At 39.5% G+C, this 24,497-nt stretch overlaps 1 protein-coding gene across 2 annotated transcripts in view; it reads left to right on the top strand.

Annotated features, from left to right (window-relative positions):
• SLC38A6 (solute carrier family 38 member 6) overlaps positions 1–23,181 on the top strand; it is a 41,167-nt gene extending 17,986 nt beyond the window's left edge. For both annotated transcript variants that reach the window (XM_027702378.1, XM_027702377.1), the window contains exons 6-16: positions 739–817; positions 5,582–5,664; positions 6,135–6,193; positions 10,630–10,695; positions 10,889–10,942; positions 12,466–12,545; positions 13,215–13,315; positions 16,446–16,570; positions 17,401–17,545; positions 17,667–17,761; positions 18,859–23,181. In XM_027702378.1, coding sequence (XP_027558179.1) covers positions 739–817; positions 5,582–5,664; positions 6,135–6,193; positions 10,630–10,695; positions 10,889–10,942; positions 12,466–12,545; positions 13,215–13,315; positions 16,446–16,570; positions 17,401–17,545; positions 17,667–17,761; positions 18,859–18,939 — 968 coding nt within the window. In that variant the 3' untranslated portion in view covers positions 18,940–23,181. The remainder of the gene's footprint in view (positions 1–738; positions 818–5,581; positions 5,665–6,134; positions 6,194–10,629; positions 10,696–10,888; positions 10,943–12,465; positions 12,546–13,214; positions 13,316–16,445; positions 16,571–17,400; positions 17,546–17,666; positions 17,762–18,858) is intronic.
• Positions 23,182–24,497: the final 1,316 nt, after the last annotated feature.

The raw sequence follows: 24,497 nt of genomic DNA, 5'->3' as shown, positions 1-24,497 counted from the left end.
ATTGCTTTCTGCTGAATAGAATTATAAGTACTTAATTTCAAGTCAACGCTTTTGTAGGAGTAGCTAATAATTTCTCTTCTGATTGGCAGTTCCTGTATATTTTGCACTTGATGTTGTTGCTGGGATCTTCTGGCTGGTGGGTTTAGCATGAGAATCAGGGGTCTGTCACTGATAATCCTCTTAGCTCTGAGGGCCAAACTTTGCAGCATATAAAAATCCCTTTGAAGTCCTATTCTTGTATATAAATTTCTGTCATATAATTATTTAGTACAACAGCAGTTGAAGAACACTAAAACCAGAGTAATTAAAAAAGCCTATTGTATTGATAGAAATAAATATTTTTTACTCTCATCATTAATAATGTCTTGTGGAGAGGAAGGAGGAGTCCTGCAGCCTCGTCGTCTGTCTCTCGCCCGTAGGTCTGTGTTCCCAGGTAAAAGGTCAGACCTGTGTATTATATCATCTTGCCTTTTAGTCCTGTGGATTATGTTTTCCTTGTTCCAAGACTCACATTGTAACAGTCTCTTTGGAGGCATTAGCTGACATCAGTGCAACACTCAGGGACTTGCAGCTATTTTTAAAGGAAGTGTGTGAGAGAATAAATTCTGGTTCTGGTGCCGCGGTGTCTAATGCAGAGCCGGGATGTTCCAGCCGGAACCACGCCGGTTCAGCCGTGCTGCTGTCACAGCCAGAGATGTTGGTATTCCTCTGCTAAATCTGTCCTGCTTCTCTTTGCAGCCATGTCATCTTATCTGTTAATTGTGAAGTCTGAGCTTCCTGGGGCTGTTGCAGGGTTCTTGAGTGGAGCCGAGAGCGGGTAAGGAAAAATGCTTCATGTCATGCACTCTGTATTTGTTCTGAAGGAAAAAGTGGATCAGGACTGCTGAAGGAGTTGGGTGCTGATACTTCCTCTGATTTGCAAAAAAAAAAAAAATAGTTATTTACAGCAGTTGTTGGAATATGAAATGTATTTGGCAAGTGCAAGTGTTCTACAGCACACAGAGCAGGATTCTTTCCTCATAGCCATTTCCCATCAGACGACCTTAAAGTCAGTGGCAAAACTCCATCTACAAGAATCTCCCTTCTGTAAAAATTTAAAAGGGGAAGCAGGATGGAGAGGAGGAGAAACATTTAAACTGCTGTCATGTTATCACTTCACATATTTCAAAACCACATGACAAAAAACTGCAGGCATTTATATTTAAATATTTTGTTGTCTTGCTCTAGTAATTGGACTTGTCTTGGGAAAAATGCCAGGTTTCCAGGCTTGGTTTATGATTCCTTGACTTGGCTCCCAGTAAAGAAATTATTCTTTGCAGTTGAGCTGTAAAGCTGTGTGTAAGGAGTGTATCCTTCACATTTCCATCAGAACTGTTGCAGGGAATCTGTGCCTGTGCTAAGGCAAACACTGCAGCTTCAGCACTGAAATACCTTGTTTGAGTTGTTCCAGTGCTGCTGTTCCAGTCCACTGTCATTAATAACAGTGTATCTTGGATGGGGTTACAGCTGTTTTTCCAAATTGCTATTTTCAGATGTTTTGAGCTCAAAACTCTGGATTGAAATGTGCTGAAATTGTCTCAAGGCTGTGCAATGCTTGTATTATTCTTGAATGTTGTGGGTGAATTTTAAGTGTGAAATCAATTTGTTTAAAGGTACCTTAGTTAATTTTATAATTTTTCACTTACAACTTAGAGATTTTCTAATGAATTTGAAAAATGAACTGTGGTTGTAATCTTACTTTCTGTCTTTCTGCCCTCTCGGCCCTTACAGTTTTAGTAAGGTTTCTGTTGGTTTTGTTTTTTCTTTTTTTTTTTTAAACTATTATATTTTATGTGTGTATGTAATTTTTAAACTGCTAATGTATCTCTTCCAGGTATGGTAGTCATCAGCCTTTCATTTGGGTGCTATAACCTTCTTCAAGATCATACATTAACCCCACTCTCCATACACACTGGCCTTGAACTGCTGCTGTATGTGCTGAATGTGTGTTCCAGTCTGTCTGTCCCCAAATTCAGTATCTTAACATCTCTTACCACTGGTTTTAATTTTATGTCAGCTCTGTTCACGCAAAGTGACTTTTCCCAGCAAAGACACACTTTGAAACAAACGGCTTAAGAAAACTCGTAGTAGGTAGAACCTGGAGGTCCCACATGGTGCTCAAAGGATTTTTTTGTCTGGAAAAGGCAGCATGAAAAACTGCTTTATTAAGGTGACTGTGTGTGATAATGCACCTCAGATCTTCTGGATGGGAACACTGGTGTGATAGTTTTCACTCTGGTGAAGGCACAGACAGGTTACAGTGCTGAAGTGGTTATTACAGATCCCCTGGGCTGTGTAATCCTCAGTGCACTGTCAGCACTGCCAACACCCCCGCTTCTTCCTTCGCTGAAATTACAGTTTGAGGTGGGAATGAAGTTCAACTTTGCATTTGGAAAGAGCTGAGATTGACCATAGGAATCCTAACCACGGCTCCACTGGTGATTGGCAGCCCAGGTCTCATCTAGTTTCTGCCTCTGTTAACAGGAGTTCTTCCATTGATCAATATTTATTTGACACAATTTCCCTCCTCTAATACTTGTCCAAGCAAAGTTTTCAAGTGCAGTGGTCAAGCATTATTCCAGGTACATGCACACAGCTGACCTTCTCTGTATGCTCACATGTATATTTTATTTCTTTTGCCATATTACTGGCCATGGTGGATCACAATCTTTTGTTTCTGTGGATTTCCCCACAGATGTTAAGTGTACGTTTTTTCTAGCAGACATTTTAAATTGTAGGCAATTTTTCAACAAAAATAGGTAATCAAATATCAAGCCTAAGCAACAACTTATTTATGCAAAGGGCATAAATATTGACTAGTTTAAATCAACTTCTTTACCTGGATAACTTGTTTCCAGATGTGGTTGCACAACTGTTCTGAAGTCATTATAGCATCTGATGCACTTCCATTTGGTGCAGCATTTATCTTTAACTGTAGTTAGAATGTATCAAAAGTGTCAGCTAAACTATCTGTGAAAGTATGCTATATGCATAAACCCTCCTGAGCTGTACATTTGGGAAAACCATTTACAGAATGTTTTGTGCATTAAATTGTTTTCATAGATAAAGGTTGGCAGGTGTGCGTGTGTTTGAAAGGCTCAGAGCCAGTCTGACACATCCTCGTGCCTTTTTAAAAACAAACCCGTGCAATATGAATACACTTGTTAATTGCAGGTGGAAATGTTTCTGTGTGCATAACAAGAATTCCACGTAGTTTTGATGACATGAACATAGTTTCAAATGAGGATTGTGTTAAAAAGTTGTAATTTGTGAGCCCTCTGCTAACATTTAATGACCCTGTCAAAGGATGTGATTGATGCAATTAAGTTGTCTTGCTTGTGTGTTATATAATTGATATGGACTGAGAGTAAGATCCTAATTTAGAACATATGAATATCTTGTTCTGCTGAATTCAGGAATGAAATTAAAGCGATTTATAAATGTCTGCTTTGAGTTAAAATATGGAGAAGGGAGGAGAAACATCTGCATGCCAAAGCATTTTCAGTAGAGTCGAGGATTTATATTCTGTATTTCATATTTGGAACGCTTTTATCATATGGGATTAAATTTGCAGATCAAATTGATTTTAGAGGCAATATCAAAACATTCATTCTGCCTTTGGAAAATAAGTGTATTTTTACAACAGTACTTTGAGGAGAAAATGGATGTATTTTTTGATAACCAGGAAATTGTCCCCTATTCAGGTTTTTTTGAGGTCTTTTTCGGTATAAGAATTGGTATTCCAAAATTAAGGAGTTTACAAAATTGTGTTTTCTCCCTCCCATCACCTCATTGCCATTTTCCTCTCTCTTCCCCCCTTCACCCACAGTAAAGTAACCAAAATAATTTCCTCTCTGTCCTGCTGAGCTTGTGAACCTCGACAGCAGCTGTGGGGTTGCTGCGTGTTTAGAATCAGGAGACTGAAACAGAGGTCCCACATGCACACATAGTGCATTATACTTATGTCTACTGCCATGATGCTGTTCCTCCTGATCTGAACATCCACCATACTGAAAAGAAAGAAAAAAAAGAAAGAAAAAAATGTAAAAATATGAGAATGCTAAATGACAACAACGTGAAGAATAAATACTACAGCGGGGAGCTAATCTTGGCAAAGTTGCTTCTTCGCTGTAGCAGTAGGAGACTTAGGCTAATGATACACTTTTTGGAGAATGATGTATTTTAACTAATTTTTAATACAGACATTGTCACCTAATGGTCATTTTGGTTTTGATATGGTGAAGATGCCCTCAGCCTTGAAATCTCTCTGTTCACTTCTATAACACAAGTGGCTGCCCACAATGTACAACAGCAGTTAACATACCTGTAGGTTAATTCTTCTTTAACGCAGGTGTTATGGTACTTTCCCTATGATAACTTGAGGTGCTGCCTGTTTATTAGGTGCTAACCATATCCTGGACTAAATAAACTGGAAGGTCAAAGGTCAGGGTGTTTATAGGTAGTAAAGTCGGAGGCTGATGTGCAAGATGTTTATCAGTACAGGATATGGTTATTGCCAAGTCAGGGGAGCCACTCTCAAGATGTTTCTGTTTCTTAACAACTTATCCATCTGTGCTCTCCTCAGTTTGGAGGTGGGATTTTTTGATACTTCGAACAGATTTTAAATGCATGAGGACTTCACGTGCCTCTACAAGGCTTTTTTATTATGTATAGTTTTATGGTTAAATATTATAGCAGGTTTCATTATCATAATTTCAGTCTCTTTTGTCCTTTAATTCTTGTGTGGATGTATACAAAGAATGAGCGATCACTTTGTGCAAAATTGAAGAACATCCTCTTTATTGCTGTACTTTCTTGTACCACCTCTGGACAGGAAACATAATTTCCAAGCAACTGAAAGTTTATTACGTTGTTGTTTTCTTCTGTTACTCGAATGCCACAGTGGTAGCTGTAATGAAACCTGGGCAGAAGAGAAAGTTGATAGGTTCAGAAAATGTAACTGTGTTTCCAAACAAATGGGTTGGATAGCTTAGCTTTCTGTCTCACACCTCTTGGAAAAGGTAAGGAACTAAGGTCATGGAGAAGTAATAAACTGGAAGGGAAGCTCAGCAGTGAGTGGGAATTGATGTTGCTGTTTCTTCCAGCAGTGTAAATACGCACCTCACTGTAATCCAATTTAAAATACATGTAGTGTGCTCTATAAGTACTGGAAATCTGTAGAGTATGAAATCCCCTTCCCTCTGATCACTGCTGTGAATCAGGGCAGGGATTTGCATATTGTGCTGCTGAGAAATAACTTGACACACATCAGACCCCCTGATCCATGCAGACACTTGCCTGTGGAACATTGCAATGCTGCTTAGTTTGGGATGATGCTCTGCCTCCTCATTATCTGGGAGCTCTGTTTTATATCACAGTACAGAAACTAGGAATAAAAATTCATGTAAATTGCATGTGAGACCGGAAATTATTTCTTTTTCTTGTCCTAGTGGTTATTTTGTCTAAGATCACAGTTCTAAATGAGAACATATTTTATAGGACTCTTGAGCTTTGTATCAGTCCTAAACAGATTTTCCAACAGGTCTTGGTACCTCGATGGGAGGCTGCTGCTGCTCATTACTTCAGTCTGCATTGTTTTTCCTCTTGCCCTCCTTCCTAAAATTGGTGAGTAATTAAAGGAGAGAAGCGAATATTATTCTACTTTAGTAGCAATTACGATTGAAGACTTTAAAACCTTAATGGGTTATTTATTTATTTAAACTTGCACGGGGCTGGTGGTGCTGGTGACTACTTAAGTGGTAGTAGTGTGTTCTGCCTTCCAGCCCTGCCTAGTTAACCTATTACTTGGGTTGCAGTAGTATTTTGTCTGCAATACTAAAATAAAATCTTTACAGCAGAACATTAAAGAGCTGCATTTACTTACAGCATGCCATTAGTGGTAAGCCAGTTCTAATTCTGCCCTACAAAACTACATAAATGATCTGTGACAGGCAGTTGGAATGTTGTTATTCTGAGTCCTAAGCCCCAGATACCAAGCACTGTAATAGGAAACATGCCTAAAATGTAAAGCTTTAGCTGTACATTAGGATCACTTTCCTTATAAATTCTCTTTTATTTTTACTGTTATTTTACAGGCTTTCTTGGCTACACAAGTAGTTTATCATTTTTCTTTACGGTGTACTTTACTCTTGTGGTAAGTTAAAAATCTCTGCACAGCTTATCTTTTTTTTTTTCCCTTATTGTTTGAATGTTTTCATAACACTGTTTTGAAATTAATTGTCTTCCCCTCCCCCCTTAACTTTTTATGTGAAATTTAGAGTTTTCCTTAAGTTCAGTGTGTGCTTGCTTAGAGAGATTACATTTGTTTTGCTGAGGCTTAGAAATGTGTATGAACTTCCAAGCATGTGAAAAGATTTAAAATAATTATATTTTGGGCTGGTAAATGTAACAATATTTTTGTTTTGCTGACAGTGCAGCAAAGGGAGCTGGCACATATATTTTTGTTTCCCTACTAGCAGAGGAATGGAATTCTGTTTTCTTAGCTTCTAACTATTACTTACTGCAACTAGTGCAGAAGAAAATTTAATATACTCCAAATAAATTAAATTTACATGTATAATGGAGTGACAGAGTTCAAAAAAAGGCAAAGAAAACTAGAACTTCATTAAGGCAGTTTACAAGATTCATTAATACGTCAATGACCTTATTCTTCTTTCCAGCTGAAAGGAAAAGTTCTTTTCTCTGAGCCATATGGGGGCTTTTGACCCTGATGTTCACCCTCTCAAGGCCCCTGTGAGGTAGATGTTTCCAAATATCAAAAGTGAGACCTGCTAGGCAGATCTAAGAGGGAAAATGTGCCTTTAAGTTGCACTATTTTTCTTTTTACAGGGAAAAAGTGTGCTAATGCACATGTGTAATATGTCGTAGAACCGAGCAGCTCTCACTCTGTCATCTCTTGGAATCTTTTTTGGGAGCCTGGCAAAATGTTCCCCCTCTCCCCTGTCATTCTGGCTTGCATTGACTTGCATTTAATACCTGTTTTACAAAGGGATAAACAGAGTTGAAGGCAAGTTGAACAAACATGCCATCCAGGAGACCAAGGCAATCCATTAGGAACTAAACCATGTGATAAAACCAAACTTCAAAGCTGTCAAAACATCTCCCTGGGGTATCCCTGGAGAGCTGCAGTGTTTGTAGGACCTTGGGAAGTATTCTTCTTAAGATGAACATTGAGGAGCAGCCACAGCCCCTCCAGAGCTAATGGAAATTAATTTGTAATATTTATAAATTACCTTAACTTTTGACCTCTCTCCTAAAATTTATCTTAAAAAAAAAGAGAAAAAGAAAAAAAAAGGGAAGAAAAAGCACTAACTGTAGTGCCTTTGCCTGAAGCTAATTGCAAGGGTTTTAAAACCAGTTCAGTTCCTGGATTTCGATGGGAATGTGAGGAAAGCTGTTGTAATGGGTGGATGCATTTGAAAGCAATTTTGGCCCCTGAAAAAGCAAATGTGTAAGGAAGACTTGTGTGCAGCCATGTCAAGCTGGGATGATTTAAACTAGATTTTGGGTTTGATTCTCTATCAAAAAGATGGGTAGAAAGTACTAATGAAGGAGCACAGACTGCTGGATTTCTTAGGAAATGGTTCAATTTGTGTGCTTACTCTTTGTTGTTAAATGACAAAGGAGCGGCCACAGTAAATCTAATTGAGGTCAAAATTTTTAAAAGCCGTTACAGATATTTAAAGAAAACCAATACTCTTCACAGAATAATCTCTCCTACTTCTTTAGGCACTGAAAGTCAAAGGCATTAAATGTGGTTTAGTTTTCATATCTAATTGCTTTGAAGTGGGTGATATGTGCTGTTGAAATGGTGTTTTAGTTTGCACACTGTTAATTTCTGTGTGGCAGATATGTTTTAATTTGTTCCAGAAGAAAACTGTGTTAGTCATATGGAAGTGATATAATTATATTTTGCATATACAGTAATTCTGTGCCTTTTCAAGTGCACACCATCTGTTCAGCTTTTTGCCAGGAAGCCACATTTTTACTGCAGCCTACAGAAAAGAGAGGTCTTGGTCAGTCTGGTCAGTGAGTGCACTGAGCAAAGGGCTGGAGACTTCTTTGTTCTGTGCTCTGCTCTGGGGCTTAGGCAGCTCACAAATTTCCCCTCTGTGCTTTAGTAGCTTCAGTATCTTCAGTGTCTTTTCCTTTAAAGCCAACATACTGGTCCTAGTCCTCACTAGGAAGAATTTGCAAACACTGAGATGAGCTGATCTGGGAGATAAACAAATACATATTAATTCAAAGCCAGATTCTGTGAGGTCCTGAGCACTTTCATTTCTGATTGTTGAATACTTCCCTGACTTCAGTCCTTAGTGAAAAGACATTATGATTGATAAACGTCTTTTTTACTGCCTCCCCTCTTGCTGTGTTGAATACTGGTGAAGAGTAAAGACACATTTTGTGTGTGTGTGTGTATGTGTGTGTAGACAGCATTATTGGTAGCTTGTTCAACAAAGGTGTTAATGATTACTGATGGTATTTTTCTAAATCTCTTGTTTATGTTCCCAGAACAAAATGTGATGCAGATTGGGAACCTGCCATGTGTAATGAGTGATGTTATGCACTCTTTGCTGAGTGCTGTCAGTACTGCTGGAGTAAAGGGGTTCCTGTTTTCCCTCTGCAGGATATGAAAAGGCAACATCACTAAGAATATTAGAACACTTTGAGCCTCTAACTTGATTTTTTAGCAGTGTTTTTGGTGTGGATTTAAAATACTTTATTTCCACTAGACTTTCTCTTTATTTTTTATTTTTTTTACTTAAAACCAAATGTTGGTTATACTCAAAAGAACGTTTATATGAAATAGGCTTAAAGTTCCAGAGGAAGGTTGTGCTGCCTGTGTGACTACTCAGCTAATTGGGCTGTGCTGCCAGCTTAAAAATTTCTTCCTGTTGGGGGGACATCATTAGACTGCAGTTGGAAACCCAAACAGATTTGAATAATTAAGCAGGTGGGCAAATATAAATATAAATTTTAAACGCACCTAATGCATTCTATTTTGTCCTTTTTTTTTCGTTTCCATTTCTTAATCTGTATTACATTTATTTTAGAAAAACTTTGATCAGCTTTTTGGGTTCGGCTTGGCTTGTCCTCCCTCTGCAATGTTTATATATAACTTTGCTCTTTAGCTGGCAGGAAACCTTGCCCTCACCACTGCCAGGCACATTTTACTTTCCCCAAACCTTGCCCTTCAGCTCCATGGCCCTTTTCAGTGCTCAGGAAGCCTATCCCAGCTTTAGATGGAGTTGCCACAAAGCCAACTACTTTGGAGCCTTCTTCTGCATTTCCCTTATCTGGATGCCTTTAAATACCAGAGAGGCCCAAGTTATATTTCAGTGTTTGGCCTTTTCCTCCTTCTCCCCTGCTCGCTCTTCAGTTGAACTTCTTGATGTACCCCCAGCATGTCCATGTCCCCTCTCACACCTTCCCTCAGGTGGGGGTGTGGTTCCCATGGCACACAGGAAGGCAATTCAGACAATCAGTAAATGGCATGAAGCAGTGCCAGTTTACTGTCAGAAACATGACTGGAGGATTTCCCTTCATAATCCATTTTCACAATGTTTTCAGGCTGCCGTTGAGTTCCATACCTTGAGTTAGTTGTTCTCCTTGTGCAGTCTGAGATGTGTGTTATTGCTACAATGTACTCACCCTGCCGTGGACTCGCAGTTCCCTTTCCCCACATTTTGTCCGGAGGTAACATTTGTTTGCTTCTCCTGGCACTGGTGACAAGAGGGAGCATCTAATCCTCTGGGAAACACCACTTGGCAGCAAGCAAAATGTGGTTCTCTGAGCCAGGAGAGGCGCTCCCTTCCATGTTATTCTTCTTGTGAATCTGAGTCTTTAATTAAGTTTTTAATTATTTGCTCTAGGCTTCAAAAGAATTATAACCTCTAAAGCCAGGCAACTACAATAGGAAATTAATTAGGGTGAGGAGAGCAATGCAACTATCATTTTAAACTGGGCTCCTGAAAAAGGAGGTAGCATTTCTTATTTTAATTTCCCTTTGATTTTCAGCCCTGTTACTTGGCAGTCCCTAAACCAGCAGGGTGTAGCTAAAGGCCCAATGACATTCTGGGACAATAATTGCATTTATTGTTTTTCCTTTGCTTTCTAGTCCAAACCATATGTTTCTGCCTTTTAAGATTAGCCCTAGGCTCTGCTCTATCTCTGTTCAGGGCTTGTCTACTTAGGGCGCGAGCCTGGGATCTCTAACACAGCAGCTATTCCGTACGGGAGGCCCTTGCTGTGGAGCCCGGGGAGAGTGGATGGGGAGTGCTGGTTGTATTTCAGCTCATGTCAGAGCCCATTGCAGTGCCCCACCTCCAGATCCCCACACCATAAGGCTGCCAGCTGTGCAGAGTGAGCAGCTGGATGGAATGGCACTGACAAGCTTTTCTGTCAGAATTTCCTTCTGGTGGCCTGTCTGCCAGGCAGGCCTGGTAATTTACTGTGGGTGTGGCTCCCTGCTGTGTGTTCCAACAGGCTGATATTTTAGCTACGTGTATCTAAATTGAAAACTGATTTTTAGGTTATCGTCCATACATCAAATGTCTGCTGTCTTTGCAGGTTATGATTAAAAAATGGTCGATCCCTTGTCCTCTACCTCTGAGCAGTGCCATAGAGGCTTTACAGGTAAAGTGCACTCCGTTTTGAAGTTCTAATTTTACTAGTAAACTGTAATGCTTTTTTTACATTAACACTTTCAGAATGGCTTGCAATTTAAATTCCTTCTTTTATTAATCATCACAGAAACTGAAAAGTTTCATGTCTGTGGCTTGGGCTTATTCTTTCATGATGCCTTTTTTTGTGTGTTTATGTTTTACAGGTTTCAAATTCTACTGGGGATTGTAAAGCAAAGCTCTTTCATCTTTCAAAAGAGGTAATCTCTATTAACAATACGCAAACTTAAAGGGGGGTGGTGGTTTTTAAAAAATTGGGGTTTAAGCCTTATCCAGGGTAAGCTGTCCTTCTGTAAAACCAGTTATAGGCTGCTGAAGTATTTCCTATACCTGCTGCCAAGTGTTATCCAGTCTCGCTTTTTTTATATACGAAGGCTGACTGTCCAAGTTAACATTTATGAAAATATTTCTCAAGTATGACCAAAGAATAAAGTCTAACAGATGCAGCAGTGGTCATGATGCAATCAGATCAAGCCAGCTTAATATGCCCTCAGCTGGAAGTCAGTGATACTTGGCTGTATGTGCTCTCTTAGTTCCTGGCAAGGCAGGACAGGTTTCCTGACACTGCCTGGACCTAACCTTAGTTTTTCCATACCTGAAGCTAATTCTTCAGGCCTCATGCAATTTTGTGCATCTCGTTGGGTGCCAGCTCTGGTATTTGTTAATTAATGTGGCATTTAAATCATGTCACCACCCATCAAGGCTTGCAGGAGAGGAAGTGTCACGTAGAACCCTGGTTGCTGTGGGGTGAAGAGGAAGGGAAAAAGGTAAGATTAAACCTGGGATAGCCCTGTAGTGGGATTTAGGAAGGACATGGTTGCGTTTATCTGAAAAAAACAAAATCCACCCTCCCAAGAAAAAGGGAAGGGGAAATTTAAAAAAAAAAAAAAAAGCTTGGGCAATGCACCCATGAGACAAATGTTATCTGTAGATCAAAGCAGAAATGGTGCTTTGACCAGAAACATCTACTGTGAGATTCTGGCCTTTTGTCTGGCCTTTTGTGCTTTGAAGAATCTTGGGACTCACCTCTAGTTCTTTTTTAAAATTGGCTTTATCAGTAGAAAGTGGCATATCTTTACCAGTATGGGCCTGATTATGTCAGCACAAGAGTGTTTGTTGTAGTTCAGTTTGTTCCACTTGGCAATTGCAGCAAACCATACTGGATGATTCATCTCTTTTATTACAAGTTTTTGGAGTAATAAACCACTAATGGCGTGGTTGCAGCTTTAATTACATAACTCTCTTAAACCTTCAGATGCCAAAGCATGTTATATTTCCTGTTAATATTTATATTTCATGCTGCATCCAAATTTTTGTCAGGGATGAAGGAATCAGCAGTTTGACAGGTAGCTGTGGATATTAGAATTTAGAAACCTTTTTACAGAATTTATTGAATGATGTGCTGACTCGGGGGCAGATCCTACTTCTTCTACATAAGCACTTGGCTTCAGTATAGCCAAAAAAGAATCTTGCAGGTTTTGGCCTATAGACAGCATGACTTCTCCTGGTGATAAAATAGTGAGCTATGACCACTTGAAGTGATATGACTTGAAAAGCTCCAATTCTGTGGGATTTCTGTGTTGTGGAGATTTATCTCAAACCATTAATGTGGAAATATTTCCTCTGACTTCCAACACTTGAACTGAATTCTGAGTTCATCCAGATATTTTTCCAACCAACAGTCATAACAAACAACTTAAAAGATGTTTTTCTTCTATTTTAGAGTGCTTATGCAATACCAACCATGGCCTTCTCTTTTCTCTGCCATACCTCAGTCTTACCCATCTACTGTGAGCTCCAAAGGTAATGTATGAAAACACTTGAAATACTAAAATATAATTATAGCATTTTTGTAATATTTTCTCTAAATTAATCTTCAATAATTTTTATTTTCAAGTCAGTGCCATCAAACAATGCTAACTAACTAGCTTTCATGTTTTTGGGAAATGTACAGTTTTAGTCTGTACTAACTTTTACAAGAGAGAAAAGTAGCAAATATGGATCATCAATGTCAGTATATTGTCCTGGTCTGGACAATCTGGAGGACAAAAAAGGTCATTTGTTAAGGTACTTTAATAATAAATTTTTATTGCTGTAACTGAATCTGCATTTAGCCATATCTGATGCAGTGGGGTTTTTGACTCAGATTCTGTTCCTTACTATGAATAGGTATCATCCTGTATAAATCCAAATTTTGATTTAAAAGATACACTGGGATGTCTAAATTCCCTACAATATGGGTACAGTGTTAGTTGTCTGCTTGAAAAGTGCCCTTTAATTACCAGTCTAAAAATACTTTTAAACCCTCTAAATATTAGTGACAGCACAGAACTCAGCAAATACTCGGTGGCCATAAATTAAGACAATACTTGTTGTGAAAGTCAAGGTGCTCTGCAGATTGTGCTGTGTTTAATTGTCCTCAATACAGATCAAGAGCAACACTGATTTCCTTTTTTTTTTTTTCCATTTTAGTCCATCCAAAAGTAGAATGCAGAATGTAACTGTCACAGGAATTGGTCTGAGTTTCCTAATTTACTTTATGTCTGCTCTGTTTGGTTACCTGACATTTTATGGTAAGTGTGTTCTTCAAGTGTTCTTTAGAGTGAGGGTTAATGATAAATGTCTTCTGCCTGAAATGCTGCTGTCAGGCATTGATACACTTGAATCCTCAGAAATCTTGTTCAAGAGTTAATAATATGCCCAACACTGCAAAGTATTACAGTCTCACTGACTTCTCAATGTGTAATATAGCTAAACTTCCCAGGGTTCATGCCCTAAAATGATAGACAAGATATTGGTCCCTAAAGTGGAGCTCCTGGTCTGTTGATGCTCTCTAACACTGTGCAATTAGACTGATTACCACTATATCTTGGATTGTATAATATTTTCAGTTAAAAGCTGGGAACAGATTTATCATGGTCTGTAAGAAATTTTGAGATCCGATAATAATCTGCTTATCCAACTGGTTTGAAAGGTCTGTTCCAAGGCTTTACCTTCTACCAAGAGTTATCACTTACTGACCCTGTGATAGCCCTGTGATTTGTAGTCTCTAAGTAGCACCGAGGCTGTTGCCTTTTCTGAGAGGAATTTGACCCACAGGAAGCCAACCCTAATGCTGGGAAGGCATGGAGGTCTGCAGCGTGTTTTTCCCATGGAAATCCTTATTTGAAAGGATTGCACAAAGTGCCTTCTTCATGGTAACTTAGTTTAAGTGTAATGGAAAGACAAACTGGAGAACTCCAGAAAAAAAAAATGACAGAGAAGGCCTGAATCACAGAATTTCCCATCTACTTCTGTGACTTGGATGCAGTGAAGAGCAATGACAAAAGACCAGGGAAGGATTTTAAAAATTTAAAAGGACAAACTATGAGCTGGGTTTTTCAGCACATACTTCTGGTTGTCAGTAATTCGTGTTACATGTTCCCGAGCCAGAAATGTGTCTGTTTGATACATGAACTGCACCAAGAAGTGCACATTTCTTAGAGATGTTGTTGACATAGTGCTTAATGAAGTAAATGTACCTTTTTGTTACCAGTCAGAAGAGTGGATGGGGTATGACACTTGCCCTACCAAACTCTACAGACACCTTTCATTTGCTGTAGAGTTTAGGTGACAGTGTGCTTCAGTACCAGTGTAATAACTCTGCATTTGGACTTACAAATGCTTCTGTTACTGTTTCTTAATTGAGTTTAAACATAGATGACTTTGTCTGTGTGACACTCTTGGCCAAATTTCCCAAGTGCTCAGAGAGATTTCAGACCCCTTACCTACATAGTGGCCTTTTTTTAAAGGTCCATCCCAACCTTGGCACAAGTAGGTGAGTGTCTGTTTTATATAGCAATGTTTGTGTCCTGTTCACATATAACATCACAGTTGGGGTGCCTTTTCCCAAGAAATTTGGCTCTGTGTGTCCTGGTGTAAATTTGAGTTGTGTGCTTTGCTCCAACCTGCTGATTCTGGAGTAGTTTCGTACAAATTCTGTCACATAAATGCATCACAGAGGATTCTTCTGATGTCTTCTGAAAGCTCACCCTTTTTATGAGATGATCATATGCTAATCTTTATTGATTGGAATGAATAAAAATTCCTATAGGAGACAGTAAAGCAGTAAGACAAAAGTGTTCTGATTAGGATTTCCTCTCCTTTCAGAGTGTTTTATATTTCTTGATCATAGGGATGGGATTGTGTCTGAAAAAGCACCATTAGCTTTCAGCAGCTAAAAATTCCAGATTTTGAGGGAATTTTGTACCTTTATCCCACAAGTGTAGGTGTATGTCCAAAAATATTCCCTCGATACTCAGAAACCTTTGAATAATTATATGGGGAGTCTTAAAGCCCCTAATAGTGTATCAAACACTATTACTGTTTCCTGAGTGATTCCATGTGGTTTGTTGGAAAATTTTGAGTGCAACTCTGAGGGGTTCAGCAGCAGTGCAGGATAACCATCTGTCTCCAGGTGAAATCTCAATGAGAAGGGGAGGAAAAAAATGGGAAAAAAGAATAGTCCTGGAAACCATCCCAGTTCTTGTTACCTTCACTGTCATGATTGGGACAAGACCCTGTCTTGACTGTAGCCTTTTATTCTGTTGCACTGGGAACATTTTTAGTTTTCTGAAGCCTGATTTCTTTTAGAAATTCTTAGACTCCAGAGCCTGAAGTGCTGGAATCAACAGTGGATATCTGTAACAGGGTTGTTTTGTTTGTTTGTTTCCCCCTGCAAACTTCTTCTCCTTTTCACTTTTTGGCTGCCTTTTTTAACTAACTTACTTCTTTAAATAGAGAGAATCTGTTCCCTGGTCCTAAAACACCAGGCTGAGAAAATGTAAAACATTTTATTTTAAATTGAAAACAAAAGAAGGGTTCCCTCTTTGAAATGAGACATGTTTCCTCTTTCTGTGGTTCACATGGCTTCTTCTGTTTGCTGTGAATTTGAAACTTCACAGGGTGACTGGACTTTGTGGAAATTTTGGTCCATTCTGAAGTCCAAAGAAAGCAGGAATGCCAAAACCAAAAAAAAAAGTCAGGGTAGCAGACTGCTTTCATGGCTCTCTGACTTTTGCTGTTAAGTTAGGGAAAATTTTCACCTTAAAAGGGCAGTGGTTAAAGGTGAGGAATTCATCACTGATTCATCCCTTTTTGGCCCACTGAGGCTGTTTATCCTTCTCTGTGCCATCCAGCAATATGTTGCTACCCACACCAGTAAAGGCACATACACCAGCAGAGTTTCTTCCTTCCTTTAAATTAGAATTGCAGCTTGAAATTTTACCTTGCATTTCTAGTGGAAAAAAGGAAATGCAATTCAGTCAATTTAGCAAAATTTAATTTGTTTCTGGCTTCTAATTCAGCCAGAAGACTCTGGTGTTGACTGTTTCAGAGACACGCAACAAGTTTGACTGTACACTTGGGTTCATGTTGCATCATCTTTCTTTTTTATGCTGTCTCCTTTATATTTTTATGCTCTTTTTAGGCAGCTTTGACTTCAGCAGAGGCTCTGCCTGGGCTTGCCTCCTGAAGATTTTTCATTTTTCTGAAGATTATGTACTTTACTGTACCACTAATGCCAGAGTGTTGTGTATCTGAATCCCCCTTCTCACTGTGTTAGTCGCAAGCAGATGGGTCCATCTGCATGTCAGCTTAATATGCCATGTAAATTATCTTAGTCCTAAAATGATTAATAATGCAATTAATTTTTCTTGTTTCCAGACAAAGTGGACTCTGAATTGCTACGAGGTTACTCCAGGTACCTGCCCCATGATATGGTCATCATGACTGTTAAAGTAGCCATCCTGTTTGCTGTGCTCTTGACAGTCCCTCTAATCCATTTCCCAGTAAGTACTCCTAAGTGTTCTGAAGCTGGCAGTGAGCACTGGGAATGCTAATGCTTTGCAGAGTGCAATATTTGAGTCACATCTAGTCTTGTGTATCTTATTCACTTGTCAAGTGATTGATCAAAGACCACATATTTGCATATGTTCCATGAAAGCTCCAAAATAACAACTAACCACTAAGCTAATTTGTGCTCTTGAGACAGATTTCAGATTAAAACTAGCCCACAGCATTGTTTTTAATTTAGAGAATTCAGAACTTCTAAAGTTTATTTAGTTTGATTTTTTTTCCCCCTTAAATTGAGTTTTGCTGACTTGGTTTTTCCTTTCTACCCACGCACCCCCCCCAAACACACTTATACTTGAAACTCAATTTAATTGTAAATTAAAAACACACATTGACCTATTTCACAAAAAAAACCCTACTTTAGTTTATCAATACCATGGTAGACCTGACTATTTATTCAGTTATGACTAAAAGAAACTGTGCATGCAAAACTATGTGTATAGAAATATTGTATAGGTTACATATCAGTTGGCAACATACTGACATTTGCTACCAAGGATGTTCAGAGACACAAAGCACTATTGCCCAGGCCTTCTTTTGTCTCTCCAAAAAAGGAGTAATTCCTTAAGACTAATATCCATGTGATAGATCTTGCTTTAATAAAGTAATAAATTAAACTATTACTAAATTTTTGGCATTTTGACTTCTAAAATATTCTTTCACATCTGGAATGGTATAATTCCTAATGTAATGAAAGTGAAGTAAGATTAAAATGTATGTATATGTATGTATTTACCCACACAATGTTTCTCTTTGTATTGTGTAGGCAAGGAAAGCTGTGTTGATGGTATTTTTCTCTCATCTTCCCGTGTCGTGGATTTGCCATATCCTCGTCACTTTAACACTGAATGCAATTGTTGTTTTGTTTGCAATGTACGTGCCAGACATTAAGAATGTATTTGGAGTAGTTGGTAAGTTCTTGTGGTGGTTGGTTTCCTTGGTTTTTATTTCAACTTGAAAAAAATTCAGTATATGATTCTGTAATGCACTTCAGTCTTCTCTAAGGAAAATCTTACTTTCTGTTTTTTAAAGGTTCAACCACATCAACGTGTTTGCTTTTTGTATATCCTGGACTATTTTATCTTAAACTTAGCAGAGAGGACTTCGTATCACCACAGAAACTTGGGGTATGCTTTTTTTTTCCCTCATGTGCACTGATAACATTTAAATAGGCTCATTTTAAGTGCATCTTAATACACTCTAGAGCACACGATCCAAGGGGCAAAGTTCTTGTTGCAGCTCACAAAATCTGTGAGCGTTTTGTTTTATCCTTTGTAGTAGCTCTGGTTTTTCTGAAACTCCTTCTTCACCGGGGATTTTTGACAAGCAGTGTGTCCATGTGCTGGACCATTGATCTGAGCATGTGCCTTTCCCTATAGTTTTCAGATGTTGACTTCTAATCCAATTTCTCCTCAGTTTTTACGCGTTACTCTGATGTTGTCTGGGCAGCTGGGACAAAGCCAAACTGCATTTACGTGAAACAGTTTTTATGTTTCTTTTCTATGCAAGCATCCTTTTTTTTTTTTTTGTCTTCCTTTTTTTTTTCCTCCTCTTTGTGGTTTCTCTTTTGGTAATAGTAGGTTAAGTTCTGTTTGGGATTTGTGCAGTAGGCCTGCTTTTTGCACTGTAACTGCTTGTCTTCATTTTAACCACTGCTCAGCAGAGCAACTTCATGGCAGTTACCAAAATGCTGACAAACTATTTATGTATAGTCTTTCTGCCATTCTTACAAATCACAGGGCTGCTCTTGTATTGACAAAACAGGGAATCTGAAAGAAATTCTAATAATGATGCCCTCTGACCATTTAAAGTCAGGAGTAGTTCCAGCAGGTTTGGGGCCTTATCTCTTGAATGGTAATTTTATTTTCATCTGGCTATTAAAAAATGTAAAGAATCCATTGTAATTTTTATTGCATTTTGAGTAAAATACAAATTCGGTTTCTTGGCTCCTTCAGAGTTGCAAAGGGCAAAATAATTTTTGTTTTGTTCAGGCAAACCAGACTGCTCCAGAGTTCCCACTGAAACTGTCCCAGGCTTAGTTTAGTGTCCCCCTAAGCAGATACCTTGTGTTTGAAGACTGAGTAATTTGAAATATTAAAGATTATTTTAAAAGACGCCATTTATACCTGTTCTTACAGGTTTTCATCCTCGTTGGTCATAAACCTTGGACATGTAAAATGCTTCCTCCAGCAAAACATTAATTTTTGCTTCCCTTTCTTCACAGGCGTGTGCCTTGGTTATTTTTGGCATTTGTGTTGGCCTTCTGAGTTTAGTTCTAATAATTTACAATTGGATTGATCAGTAGCAGCCTATTGACACTGCCTGAACTGATCTTCAGGAGGACAGCAAGAACCAGAGACGTGGCAACACTACTGCAATGAAGGCTGGACATCCTAAAGAAACACTGACCAAAGCTGCCTGTGGAAGAAATAATGCTCTTTTCAACTACGTTTGTGATGGTCCTGCTTTAATCTTCAGTCACTCTCTTCAGTTGCTGGACAATTAATTAGTTCTTGCCATTCTGAAAGACTGGTTTTTAATGATGTAACAATGACAGGTAAAAAGGCCTCTTGAGAATTTCTGCAGTGCAAAAATGGTTATGGGGCAGATAGTGAACAAAAGTAGAACTTTGAAATAACTCCCCCTTTAAAGACAACGAGGTGAACAGATGTTATATCAGTCATTATGTGCATATAATGATATGTGCAGTTAGGATAGTGCATGTTATCCTAAACTGTGCAAGACTTCCATTGCTTGAATAGTTTCCAATATTTCAGCCAGTTCATAGTAAGAACTTTCTGATTCTGAGTGTTTACCCTAATTTATCCTAAGATGGATCCAGAAACCAGCTGCCTTAGCCCAGTTTAATGGGCACGTCATGATAATATTTGTTAATTGCTTTTTGAAGTACAGTTTTTGTGTGTCAGCACACTTGAATCATACTGATGCAATTGTTAAATTAGCAGGCTTTGCCCATCGAGCGTAATAGGTTTTAGCAGCATTAGGAAGTACTTTCATTTTGCAGTTAGTAATAGACATTTTTCAATTAGTATCTGCTTTTGAATACTACTCAGTGTACCTCAGTATTTCTCCCAGTAAAAGACTTTCTTCTTTTTCTCTCTTATTCCCATTTTTACAAGTGTTACGGGTTTGAACTAGAGTGTTTCCATATTTTATGTTCTCTTGTGTGTCAGAGAAGATTTGGGCTTGAAAGGTGAAAATCTGCCTCTGTTGAAGACAAAGGGAAATTTTACATTTGTGGGACTTTACCTCAGATCTCTATAAACTTCCATGTAGTCCTTTATAATTCCTTTTTTTTCCCCCTAAATGCAATGTGAATACAATTTCAACACCAGCTGGGCTTTGTTGAATATGGTATTGAGTGCCCACAAAAAAGGTCCTCATGTTGGTAGAGTGGGAGCAGTGCTGGTATCCTGGTAAGGTTTTTAACATTTGTTTCTGTCAGGTGGGATCTCATGGCTTTAAAGTGGCCCAGTTTCTTCAGTGTCTTCCTGCCCTAAGGAAGCAAAACCTGATTAAATGTGCTTGATCCTCACCTGTCTAACAGGGAGGAACAACAAAGAGTAGAGTTGGAATCACCATCTCTATTCCTGAGCCTGAAAACTAGGATTTCTCATGCCAACAGATCACTTGGCTTTCTTGGGATCCATAAGATACTTTTCATTTTTGATGGATGGTCCGAAAGCACCCGGGTGATGCAGCTTGATACTGCCTCAGGAGTCCTTTTTGCTTGGAAATACCCCTCTACTGAGGAGTTTAATATAGAAACAGAAATGTGTGAGGCCTGGGAACTAACTCAGAAGTTTTGGTAGGTTCCCAAAGAAAAGAATCCCTGGAAAATACTACAGTTATTTCTATAATAAAGTTTCTAGCAGAAGTTTTATGATTCCAGGTGAGCCATCTAATAGTTTGGCAGTACCAGAAACAGCATGTCCATTCTTGGCCAGGAGTTTCCAACTCGTTCTGTGGCACTGGCAGTGGCTCCTGTCAGCTTGTTTAACCAGCAGAAAACCAACATGACTGAGAGATGTGACATGTTATCTGCCAAAAAAAAGTGAATTTCACTTTATTGTGGCAGTTCTCCCAACTTGTTTGACTCTTCATAACCAGGTGCAGCTGCCCTCTGATAGCTGTGTCTCGTGGGCTTCATTTCACTACAGGGATTCAGACACTCAGGGAATCTCTGGCAGTACTGTAAAAAGCTAAATATGTACCTTACAAAAGTGTGTCTTCAGCAAGCAATGACAGCTGTACATCAGCAAGTGATTTTCTGTGTGACTGAACCAAAACTCTGTAGGAAAACAGAAGACCCCTTACATTGATGAGAATGAACTCAGGGATTTTTGTCAGACACTAGAATTTAGGGAGTGTATTTATTAGAATTTTTATGGAAATTCTTTCTCATTTATTATCTGCTTTTGTAGATACTATGGAGTGTACCTGTAGGACATCACTGCAGTCACTTTATTTTAAACTGACCAACAAGGCTTAACTCTGAATACCTAAAAGATCTGTCAGGGGACAGGAAGTTGGCAAAGCTTTGCTAACCCTTTGCTCTTTCCTCCTCCCCCTGAAAAAGCTGAGTCTTGCCATGCTCTGTTGCCCCCAGGCAGCTGGGTTTGTGTGCATCATCTTAAAAATGTGACTGAGAAAATACCTGAAATGCAGTGTTAATTTTACAGTGGATTCCTGTCACGCTGCAGAAATCACTACAGTATTGTTTTTAATCCCTGGGTATTATCCTAACTAGCCTGGCTATCCACTGACTGTCCTGATAGGTAGACTTTGGAATGATGAATGCCAGTGTATGAAGTTAATACTTGGTGAGGATGAATGGAAGCAATTCACAGCTCTGCTGAGCTCTATTATTACATTTTGGCTGTGGTGCAGAAGGGATAGCACAGGGGGTTACAGGATATCTGTTACCCTTCATCTGAAAAAGAGTTAGAAATGCTGCTACTTCTAAGTGTCTATAATACTTAAAATATGGAGGGAGGGAGAGGGGCAGAAAGAGAAGGAACTTCTGTTGCCGAATTTAGAAGGAGGTATTAATGTTGTCCACAACAAAAAAGCAGAGTAAGAACACTATTTTTATCCTTCACATCTCCCATGGCCATTCTGTGCCTTGTATCTGTGTTCTGCTACAACTGAGTATTTGCATGAATTTTTTGAGGAAAACAGGCCTCTGATCTGGAACTCTCTGCTCACTCAAATGCTGAGAAATATTTTCTTCTTTATTCTTGTGTCTGGATTTTTTTTCCTTCCAAATTTCCAGATTTATAAATTTCAGTGATTCTGCTTTATTACATGTCGTTGGCATTTTCTAACCTTTTCTGAAGACTGGACAGGAATGGATGAAGGGACCCGCAGCATTTCTGAACTCCCTTGGCAAGGTTCCCTTTCCCCAGCTGAGCAGGAAGAACAATGTAAGAGATGAAAATTCATTGGTTGCCTTTGATTTATTTTCTCTGTTTCTCCTGTTTCCATCCCTTCTCCATTTGAAGGCTGCTCAGATTTCAGCTGGGCTGTGGCGAGCTGGGTGTGGAGAGTGTCTTTTGTAACCAACATGGCAGGAAGGAGACTGACAAACAACAGCCCTCGAAACTGGGCTTTGCATTGTGGCAAATGCTCATCTTTTATTCCCATATTTCTAAGCAGTTTGGATCTTAAGATATTGATTTTCATGACAGGAGTTTGTTTGAAATTGTATAGTGAAAATTGAGACACAGTCAAACTGTCCTGTCCTCTTCTCTTTAGAGCAGGGTTAGTGACCTCTGTGGATATTTTGCCAAGATATGGCCCAGCTCATTTAAAATGAATTCCTGAAATTAATTTTGAGGATTATTTGTGAAGAATATGAAGCACTTTCATTAGCATCAGTTTACACTGATATTACTATAAAAAATAGAGATAGACATATTTATCAATGGATCATTTAAAATACTTCAAGATTAATGAACTTGTTTCCAAATGTCCCTACTTAAGGAGATGGAAATTAATATTTCTGTAGTGGGCTTCCTAACGTGCTCTTCTGATTAAAGACTGAAGTTCACATCAGTCCAGGAGCTCAAATAACATTGGTTGTTGTAGAACTCCTTTCCCAGTTAGATTTATTTTAACACTTTACCTGAGATTGTTGGTTTACAATTGACTTTCACGTTGAAAGCAATCACTGTATTTGCTCTGCCTACAGGGAAACCTTTGGGTATGTTTACTGCTACTGCCAGTGGGAGAGAATTTTCAGTATTATAAAAGCACTGCCTAATTTCTGCAGTTTGTGGTGGTGGTTTTTGTATTTGCATTTCAGTTGTGATCATCCAGCCACGCTTCATGTGGAAATGGAATTCTCAGAAGAAATTCATGTAATGATCTGTATGTAAAAATTGCCCAGCTCGTGTCAAACCTCTGTGTGGTACAATAGATTTTCCTTTTTGAGTTCTCCTTGCCTCAGGTTTGCTGCGGGACAGCCAAGGCGTGTCCCCAGAAAAGCCAAACAGAAAATAAAGAACAGTACTTGTGTAACTAATGATTGGCATCTGTGCTTTGTGTGTAACGTGCCCATTTGGTGACACAACCAAGCGTTGTCTCTGCAGTGGTGCTGCTGCCACCCCAGCTCGGGATGTAGCATCGCTTTCACCAGGGAAGGGCATCCTTCTTAAAAATCGTTCCTGGTTGAAATGGATGCAAAAAAATAACTTGTCCGGTGAGAACTGCAGGTTTTGTCCTCCCAGGTGTTGGTTCGTGGACAGCAAACCTGCCTCTTCTGATCTGCTCCCTGCTATAAACGTGAGGCAGCAAAAGGGATCCCGGAGGCTGTGGCTGTGCTGTGCCGGCACTGCCTCTGGGATGTGGAAGGAGGGTGACCAGCTGGTGTGGCAATGCAGAGTAGGGTGAAAAACGGCTCATGGAGACCCCTTGAGGAAGGGCATTTTTGTTCGGCAAGGTGAGAATCAGACAGGGAGGACAGACCATTCCATTAGGGAATAGCAGCAAGAGGAATGGTGGCTGGCCAGGAAGTGCTCTGAAGGATGGATGTGCTTTTTGGCTGTAAACCACAGTGCTCTCCAATAGCTGTGTCCTGTGAGTACAGCTCCAAGCACTTTGCAAGGTCTGAGGGAGTCCTGAATATAAGGAAACATGGAAAAAACCCCTCGCTATTGTGCTGCTGGCTCGATTCCAGAGCTGTAGGACTGCTCACACACATGGAAATGAATATCAGCAGCTCTGTGTTTTACTTAACAGTGTTTGCCCCAGCTGGAACCGGCACCAAAGAGCACCAAATAATTCTGTCCTGTGCTGCACCAGCTGCCCAGACCTGGGTTGTTGTCAGGTGTGTCCTGTCCATGCTCGGCCTTTCTCCTGCCTGCAGCAGCACTGCTCACACGGCAGTGACGCCGACGCCAGGCAGCCCTCGGCACCTGGTTTGAATTTAAAGCTCATTTACACATGATGTCACACTTTTATTGTCAGCCCAGAGAAGGTCAGGACAGTTCATCTTGGGAAGGTTTGCATTGTTGAGTCTTTACATTGCTGCCATTAATGCCTTCACCATCTGAGTTACATTCCAGGTTTCAGGTATGATGTAATCGAAGGCACTGGGTATCTGCGATGGATGGGGAGGCCGGTGCGGTGGCTGATCGGCCCCAGGATGCTCAACTACTTTTCTGGAGACTTGAGGGTGGAAATTCTTGCTCCATGCATCATGTAGCAAATCAGGGATCTGGCCAAGGAGAGTTAATGAGCCCTGGAAGCTCGAGGCGGTTGTTCCAGTCTGTTGCCTTTCGGGAGCCCGTCTCGCCGCTCCACAGACCAAAGTGAGACGGTGTTCCTGGGAGCCCGTTC

The sequence above is a fragment of the Neopelma chrysocephalum genome, unplaced genomic scaffold (genome assembly GCF_003984885.1).
Source record: "Neopelma chrysocephalum unplaced genomic scaffold, ASM398488v2 Primary Assembly neopelma1_183, whole genome shotgun sequence".
In the NCBI taxonomy this organism is placed as follows: Eukaryota; Metazoa; Chordata; class Aves; order Passeriformes; family Pipridae; genus Neopelma; species Neopelma chrysocephalum.
Note: the sequence above shows the minus strand (reverse complement) of the source record. Positions and strands in the feature narration are given on the sequence as shown.